This window comes from Ranitomeya imitator, chromosome 2, assembly GCF_032444005.1.
Source record: "Ranitomeya imitator isolate aRanImi1 chromosome 2, aRanImi1.pri, whole genome shotgun sequence".
Taxonomy (NCBI): domain Eukaryota; kingdom Metazoa; phylum Chordata; class Amphibia; order Anura; family Dendrobatidae; genus Ranitomeya; species Ranitomeya imitator.
The window spans coordinates 492,585,997-492,595,692 of record NC_091283.1 but is presented as its reverse complement, the minus strand read 5'-3'; the positions used below and the strand labels follow the sequence as shown (position 1 = coordinate 492,595,692).

The window sequence follows — 9,696 nt, the reverse complement described above, 5'->3', positions numbered from 1 at the left end:
TTATATAAGCGACAATTGAATCATGTCATACGTATGACCCCTTATCCACATCCTAAAATACAGACTCCAAAATAAATACAGTATATGCGACTGAATATTCCTAGACATTAGACCTAACCCATCAGTTACTTAATGTGGTAGGAAAAAAAGAGGTAGAGTAACTGCAGCATCAGGACATGGCATCTAGAAAGCCTGACTGCTCTTTCGGGAGTCTAGGAGGAATGCCTATTCTCTGGAGTCTCTAAAGCATTTTGGTATACCGTAACTAAAAGGCCAATGATATCACATCGTTTTGGATATTTTTTTATTGTTAATACATAATTCTAAATGTACAGAGGGTGAAATAAGTATTAAATACGGCACCAATTTTCTAAGTGAATATATTTTTAAAGGTGCTATTGACATGAAATTCTTACCAGATGTCTGTAACAATCCATTCAATCCACACAGGCAAATAAATATGTTATATGTAATAATGAGAAATGAAACAGGGAAAATTATTAAATACATGAAGAATGACAGGTGCAAAAAACTGTGGAAAGTCATGACACGACACCAACTGAAATCTATCAAATTTTAAAAAGCAATTCTGTCACTTAGTGAAAATTAATATCAGCTGGTTCAACTGATGATGTATAAAAGAGCCATCAGTTCAAGGAGCCACACAAGAAGCATCTCATGATTCATGATGGGTAAAACCAATGAGCTGTCTCGAGACCTTCGCAACCTTATTGTTGCAAAACATGCAGATGGCTTTGGTTACAGAAGTATTTCTAAACTACTGAAGGTTTCAGCGAGCTCTATTGGGGCAATAGTCTGGAAGTGAAAAGAACATAATTTCACCATAAACCAACCACGACGAGGTGCTACCCGCAAAAGAGGAGTAAAAAGAATTATTAGAAGAGTTGTTCAAGAGCCAAGGACCACCTCTGGAGCACTGCAGAAAGATCTGGAATAGGCAGGTGCAATCACTCATGGAAAACAGTAATGCACTCAACCTCCTTGGCCTGTATGCACGCTCACTTTCAAGACTCCATTGCTGAACAAAAAGCATTCTGAAGCTCGTTTAAAGTTTTCTCAACAACATTTAGACAAGCCTGTGACATACTGGGGGAACATAGTCTTGTTAGATAGGACCAAAATGTAACTCTTTGGATGCCATAATACACACCATGTTCAGAGGCCAAAAAGCACTGCATATCACCCCAAAACACCATACCAATAGTGAGGTTTGGAGATGGGAACATCACAGTGTGAGGCTGTTTTTCAGAAGACGGCACTGGCAAATTTCATATGAAGGAAAGATGAATGGACAAATGTACTGAGGCATTCTTGCTAAAAAATCTGCTGCCATCTACCAGAATGATGAGGATGAGTGGATATTTCAGCAAGACAATGATCCCAAACACACAGCCAAGGACACTTTCAATTGGTTTCAGAGAAATAAAATAAAGCTGGTAGAATGGCCCAGCCAATCACTTGACCTGAAGCTAATAGAAAATTTATGGAAGGAATTAAATCTCAGAGTTCATATTAGGAGCCCACGTGACACTTGAAGATTGTGTGGTAGAATGGGCCAAAATCACGTCACCGTACTTATGTAAAATACTGACCAAATACTGCTAGTGTGACGGCGGCCTTACACATAATTTCTGGACATCTTTGGTTTGCTTTATTTGCCTGTGTGGATTGGATGGGTTGTTACCTGGTGAGAATTTCATGTCAGTAGTATCAGAAATATATTTACTTAGAAAATTGGTGACATGCTCAATACTTATTTCACCATGTGGTGCCTTAAAGGAGAGCTCTGCCTTCATTTCCTTTTTCTTCATGAATACCTTGAACACCATGAATATTTTGATTTGCAAACCATAGTCACCTTGAAGTTCATTAACATTTCCTCACCACAATTAAAGTTAAGAGCACCACTGTTGCAGTTAACCTGTGCATTGCTGCTTAGACCTCTTCATATTAAAGTAATGGCAGCTGCAATACCAGACACAGCCCATGGACAAGAGTAGCACCGGAGCAAGACACCTATGTTTTTCCAACCTTGATGCCTTAGAATTCATTATATTTTATGAAATGTTTACTCTTGGTGTACTTCATAAATCCTACATGAGCCCCAATTTGCTCTGTTGCTGCCATGATCAGCCATAGTAAGTTCAAAATGGTGGTACACCTTACACAATCATGTAAGCTCTCCTTTAAGGTTATACATCTCACTTGTCTTGCGTTTCAAAGGGACCGTCTGGCTCATTCCAATTTTTCTCTTGATTCTTCTTACGGTTCCTCTCAGCCATTACAATTGCTGCAATGACAGTAACTAAAACAGTTATTGTGATCACCAGCACTGTAGCTGTCTCTGCTACACATAGCTGGTTGTCCACCGACACCAGGGCAGCACCAGAGAGTTGTGGTGGCCCTGCACAAGTAAGGTTGTCATAGTCATCTATGTGAAGATGCCTCACACTGGTTATCTTTCCAAACACTCTCTGCAAGTCACAGTCACATATCCATGGGTTGCCAGATACTTGGATGTGAGTGCTGGGGGTTTGGAGATTGAGGAACGTCTTGAACTTTAGATGACTTAACTGGTTGTCTGAGAGAGACAAAAGACGGAGGGAGTGCAGAGAGGTGAAGGATTCTACAGCTATGCTACTGATATTGTTGTCTGACAGATCAAGGAGTTCTAGGTTCTGCAGCATGAAGAAATATCCACCTCTTACTGAATCTAAAAGGTTGGACTGCAGGTGAAGGTGTCGTAGCCTGGAAAGTCCACGAAAGGCCCCCTGTTCTATAGAACTCAGATAGTTTTTGCTCAGGTCCAGTTTCTCCAGACTTTCCATGTGTCTTAGACTTTCATAATTCAAGGCAGTCAACCTATTTGAAGGAACTCTTAGTTCTCTCAAGGAACCCAACCCTCTGGAGAAGTCATGAGGAAGGCTGCTGAGAAGATTGTTAGAAAGGTCCAACCGTTCCAGGAAGCCAAGAGAGCGAAATGATCTTGCTATAACAACTTCGATCTGGTTGTCAGATAGAAGAAGAATGCGAAGGGACCACAAGGACTGGAATGAGGCAGGTTCAAGGCGGCTAAGGTTGTTGTGGCGAAGGTCCAGCATCCAGGTACTGTGAGGAAGATTATGAGGTACTATGAGGAGTTCTTGTCCTCTACATTCCACTAGGTTAGAGGAGTCATAGCAGAGGCAAGATAGAGGACAGAATTGGGAGGGATTGGCATGTGATGCACAAAGCAGGACTAAGAGGGTCAACAGTGCTGCCATGGGGCACATCTTCAGGATTGTTTTTACGCTTTATCTTGTCATAGTTCTTTATGTAGTAGACTATAATGACCCGATGTCGTCTTCCTTGTGCTCTGTAGATAAAACATAAAATACATGTAGCCCTTTTACTTATTATTATATGCAGTAACTCAAGCATTATAACTAAATACAGTAATAGGGAGTTCCCGACAAGTTATTGTGAAATGTTTTGATGCATCTTGGTGCATACAACAATCAAATCCAGCAATGTGTGATGGCACTGTTATGGGGGCATTGTGTGAGTGGCGCTGGTTTTGCGGAACTGAACTAAAGCTCCGTCAGGAGTTTATATTTCAAATTCAATTGCATTTGACAGTAGAATTAGCACTGCATGCTCTGATTAATGTAGGGTCCTCATCAATTAACCTAGAATTTCCTAATAGGGTATTTTAGAACTGTTTCTGTAAACCAGAAGACCCCTTTACCACTGTGACAACATTCTTCGTAATATTAAAGCACAGATTCTTTGAGCACTCCATACCTCTGGTTAAGCGGGCACTGTCGAGTACATTGCCAGGTCCCCTAGTCAACTACTGGGATCAAAAATAACTCCGATCCCAGAATTTTGATAATTCACAATCATATTGCAGGATGGTTTTGGTTCACTATGGCAGCTGGAAACATAGGTAAGGTCCCGAAACCTGCCATCAGTAGCCTATTAGGCCATTCCAGCGTACTACTTGTAGTCTATAATACTTGAAGTGCTAAGCATTTGACAGCATTATACAAGTGGTGAAAGGATCACTTATTCAAGTTTCCTATGGGGGGAAGGCACGGGAGTTGAATTGGGTCATAACATGTTTGCGAAACAAATTAGAATAACAATATATATATATATATATATATATATATATATATATAATTAAAAATAATAGTAAAAATGGTTTTGCATAAAAATATGCATATTTGGTACCACCTCAATCACAAAAACACCTTCAGAGGAAAGAAAAGTGACTAGTTATATCACACGGTACATAACTTGAAAAAAAAAAAAAATAATGCTAGAGCTAAATTGCAGTTTATTTTTAACCCCTTTCTGACATCGGGCGTAATAGTACACCGATGTCGGACTCCCTCCCTTTGATGTGGGCTCCGGCACATGTCAATCTCTGACAGTGGCATTTAACATGCGCTTCTGACAACCGTGACGGAAATCACACCCATCGGTGACCCTGTCACGTTATCACGGGTCACCGATGGGTTGGCATGACAACCAGAGGTCTCCAGTAGATCTCTATGGTTGTCACTACTGGATTGCTATGAGCGCCGCCCAGTGGTCGGCGCTCATAGCAAGTGATCAATTCTGCTACATACAGGTGATCTGATCATCGCCTGTATGTAGCAGAGCCGATCAAATTATGGCAGCTTCTAGTCTCCCATGGAGGCTATTGAAGCATGCCAAATGTGAAAAAAAATGTTTTTAAAAATGTAAAAAAAAATTATAAAATAAAGTTGAAACCACCCCCCTTTTACTCCAATCAAAATAAAACAATAAAAAAAATCAAACATACACATATTTGGTATTGCCATGTTCAGAATCGCCCGATATATCAATATAACAAAAAATTAACCACGATCGCTGAATTGCGTAGTGAGAAAAAAGTAAAAATGCCAGAATTACTTATTTTGGTCGCCACAAAATTGCATGAAAAAATGCAATAACGAACGATCAAAAGATCGTATGTGCACTAAAATGGTATCATTAAAAATGCCAGCTCGGCACGCAAAAAATAAGCCCTCACCCAACCCGAGATCATGACAAATAGAGACGGTACGGGTATCGGAAAATGACACAATTTTTTTTTTTTTTAACAAACTTTGGAAAAAAAATTTACCAAGAAAAAAGATTCACCTCCAGCTCCTGGGATAAAATTCAAAACTTCTTTATTCGATGAAGATTAAAATTCCATTGGAAATTCCGGGTCAAAGAGCTTTGACAAAGATCACTGTGTTGATCGAAACGCGTCGTTCTTTCATCTGTCCGATGTTCTTTGTCCCGGAATTTCCAATAGAATTTTAATGTTCATCGAATAAAGAAGTTTTGAATTTTATCCCAGGAGCTGGAGGCGAATCTTTTTCTTGCTATGCATTTACGTCTGACCAGGACGGACTTCCGTGCACCGGTGTTTCATTAGGTGAGCTGGCTTTTTTCTTGTTCACATTTTTTTTTTACCACTTAAATAAAAAAGATCCTATACATGTTTGGTGTCTATGAACTCGTAATGACCTGGATAATCATAATGGCAGCTCTGTTTTAGCATTTAGTCAACATGGTAAAAAAAAAAAACAGTGGGATTGCACTTTTATTGCAATTTTACCGCACTTGGAATTTTTTTCCTGTTTTCCAGTACATGATATGTTAAAATGAATGATGTTGTTCAAAAGTACAACTCATCAAAAATAAAAAAGTTATGGCTCAGGGAATAAGGGGTGCAAAAAATGAAAATGCAAAACGAAAAATATCTCTGGTCGTTAAGGGGTTAATTTGTCTATAAAATGAATAAAATTAGAATCAATAAAAACTACAACTCATCTCTCAACAAAACAACTCAAACGGCAACATGAAATGGAATGTGTCTACAGGATCAACCCTCCTAAGCCATATAGACATATGAGCGTATAGATCATAGGGAGTTGAGTACAATGCTACCTTGTTATCTGCAATATCTCAGTCCAGAGAAATCCATAGTTTTCTTCATATGTAAAGGGGCCGTTAAGATCTATGGGCCAGACAGAGATCTCTGAGAATTGGCATGTAGAGCTTATTTTAAATGAATACGGGTGTTACCAGTCTGAAACATGTATTGACTGACAGTTGCTCTCAGATTTACATGTCTCATACCGGTAATACCTCCTTTCTCTGGAGGCGGAATCTCAGTGAAATCTATGTCCATCCCATAGATCTTACCAGCTCATTTACATATTCAGAAAAATATGGATTTCTCTGGAATAGAATAGCAGATTGTAGATATCAAAGTATCACTTTATTCAGCTTCCTATAACCTATATACACATATAGACAGCTTAGGATGGTTGCTCCTACTGACAGACTCCTTTTAACAGAAGAATACAAATGTTATCGATCCCTGAATGCAGTGATACAAAATGAAGTTTTTATATTTAACATGTTTTTTTTTTGTTTTAAAAATCTATATACATAATTGTCTAAGGGGTACTTCCGTCTGTCTGTCCTTCTGTCACGGATATTCATTGGTCGCGGCCTCTGTCTATCAAGGAAATCCAAGTCGCTGATTGGTCACCGCAAAACAGCCACGACCAATCAGCGATGGGCACAGTCCGGAAGAAAATGGCCGCTCCATACTCCCCGCAGTCAGTGGCCAGCGCCCGCTCCCCGCAGTCACTGTCCCCAGCGCTCCGCTCCCCGCAGTCACTGTCCCCGGCGCTCCGCTCCCCGCACTGTGTCCCCGGCGCTCCGCTCCCCGCACTGTGTCCCCGGCGCTCCGCTCCCCGTAGTCTGTGTCCCCGGCGCTCCGCTCCCCGCACTGTGTCCCCGGCGCTCCGTTCCCCGCACTGTGTCCCCGGCGCTCCACTCCCCACACTGTGTCCCCGGTGCTCCGCTCCCCGTAGTCTGTGTCCCCGGCGCTCCGCTCCCCGCACTGTGTCCCCGGCGCTCCGCTCCCCGCACTGTGTCCCCGGCGCTCCGTTCCCCGCACTGTGTCCCTGGCGCTCCGCTAACCGCACTGTGTCCCTGGTGCTCCGCTCCCCGCACGCTCCATACTCCCCTCCGGTCACCGCTAACACAGGGTTAATGCCGGTGGTAACGCATTCCATTACCGCCGCTATTAACCCTGTGTCCCCAACCTTTTACTATTGATGCTGCCTATGCGGCATCAATAGTAAAAATATGTCATGTTAAAAATAAAAATCGGCTATACTCACCCTCTGCCGCCTTTCTCGCTCCTCTCCACGCTCCCGGGATCGCTCCATTGCAAGCGGCAGGTTCCGCTCTCGTCCCAGGGCTGGTGTGGGACAAGGACCTGCCGTGACGTCACGGTCGGTCATGTGACCGCGACGTCATCATAGGTCCTGCTCACACCAGCCCTGGGACGGGACCGCAAGCTGCCGCTTGCAATGGAGCGATCCTGGGAGCGTGGAGAGGAGCGAGAAAGGCGGCGGAGGCTAAGTATAGCAGGACTTTAACGGGCTATAGGTGAGTATATGTTTTTTTTTTTTTTTTTAAGTCTCTATACTAATTGCCTCTGTGCTGGGCAATATACTAGGTGGCTCTGCTATATACTATGTGGCTGGGCAATATACTACGTGGCTGGGCAATATACTATGTGGTTGGGCAATATACTACGTGGCTGGGCAATATACTACGTGGCTCTGTGCTGGGCAATATACTACATGGCTGGGCAATATACTACGTGGCTCTGTGCTGGGCAATATACTACATGGCTGGGCAATATACTACGTGGCTCTGTGCTGGGCAATATACTACGTGGCTGGGCAATATACTATGTGGCTCTGTGCTGGGCAATATACTATGTGGCTGGGCAATATACTACGTGGCTGGGCAATATAGTACGTCACTGGGCAATATACTACGTGGCTGGGCAATATACTACGTGGCTGGGCAATATACTACGTGGCTGGGCAATATACTACATGACTGGGCAATATACTACGTGGCTCTGTGCTGGGCAATATACTACGTGGCTGGGCAATATACCACGTGGACATGCATATTCTAGAATACCTGATGCGTTAGAATCGGGCCACCATCTAGTATATACATATTTGAGATTACCTTATTCACACTGTTACGTAGACATAAAATGAGACTGTATTTCCACTCCCTTAGAAAAAAAATGCAAAATCTATCACATAATTGGCCCCCCTCCCCTCCCCCAAGGGAAAAAAAAAGATATGTACACCAAAATAGTAGCAGCTACAATAGGAGGAAATTGAGAAATGTATGGATGTTAGAATGGGAAAATGTAAAAAAACAATGCTCTATTCGAAGCCAAGTTATGTGCAAATTTCTTACGGCCCGGAATAGGCTAGTCTCCAAGTGGGAGGCAGTAGCTAGATGCCGTCCTGCATTATCTATGGCATATTATTTATATCATAAAATATATTTTTGCAAAAATAAAAATAGGACTCCTGTCATAAGTTCCCAAATTAACATGATCCTACCCATGGTGTTTATGTAATTTTCTGTTTGTCATTGCTACGATCCAATTAACCCGCTTTGGGCTGTAGACTCTGTTCATCCCATTGTATTATACATCTATAAATTGGGTCATAACTCGAGTCCTTTCTTCTATCTTTTTGTATTTTGCTGCCCAGCTCCATATTTCTCTTTCTCTTCCCAATTGATGTGCCATGTACCTCCTTCCATGACTATATAGATGTGTCACATACCAGCGGTCGCTGCTCCCGGTCCATTTTCCAGTGCCTGTAGATGTGGGTCAGATATGTGTAACATAAGCTCTACATGGAATCAAATCCCTCAGCAGGATTATTAGGGGTGGATTACGCCCATTCTGTTCCTTCGGCTTCATGGCAGCCAGGCGTTTGCAATGCAGAGTATAACATACACTAGGACATGATCTCTTACCTTCTCCATCAGATGTCCTAATGTTCAAGTTATTGCTTTTCGGCCGTGTCCATTATTTTACTTCCACCCATTAGCTTTATGCATAATTTAAGAATAAGGCAATTGTTTGCCTCTATAGCCACATATAACCTACAGGTAGAAGCCTCTCACACTTACCTTATATCTAGCCCACTGATGCCCAACTTCTTCAAGTTCCTGGACTAATAAGTCTTCCACGTCTTGTGGTCCTTAGGAAGGGGAGACCTGTAACTCATGCCTTCTCCCTCGGCCTCACGACACTAGCTACTGCGTAAAATATGCATGGTGACCATGTATTATTGATGATGTTCTTTCGGCAAGCCTGGGTCCTTTGCTTTACAGAGCATTCTAATCATTGATATGTCTAGGAGGTAATCTGACCTCTTCGTTATCACCCGTCTCCTTAGCAGCAGTTTCCTTAAAATGCTTATGTGAATTCTACTTCTGCCAAGGGAAAGTGCTTGACCTTTAGGTGACTTCTCCTCTGGTTCTACTGCCCCTTCTGTTAAAGGGAACCTGTCACCTGAATTTGGCGAGACTGGTTTTGGGTCATATGGGCGGAGTTTTCGGGTGTTTGATTCACCCTTTCCTTACCTGCTGGCTGCATGCTGGCTGCAATATTGGATTGAAGTTCATTCTCTGTCCTCCGTAGTACACAATTGCGTAAAGTAATCTTACCTTGCGCAGGCGTGTACTATGGAGGACAGAGAATGAACTTCAATCCAATATTTCGGCCAGCATGCAGCCGGCAGGTAAGGAAAGGGTGAATCA

General features: G+C 42.4%; 1 protein-coding gene across 1 annotated transcript; it reads right to left on the bottom strand.

The window, feature by feature from the left end:
• Window positions 1-2,222: 2,222 nt before the first annotated feature.
• Window positions 2,223-3,357, bottom strand: LOC138666698 (reticulon-4 receptor-like 2). Its single transcript, XM_069754883.1, has one exon. It carries the CDS (start codon window positions 3,291-3,293, stop codon window positions 2,223-2,225), a length of 1,071 nt encoding a protein of 356 aa, XP_069610984.1. The 5' UTR covers window positions 3,294-3,357.
• Window positions 3,358-9,696: the final 6,339 nt, after the last annotated feature.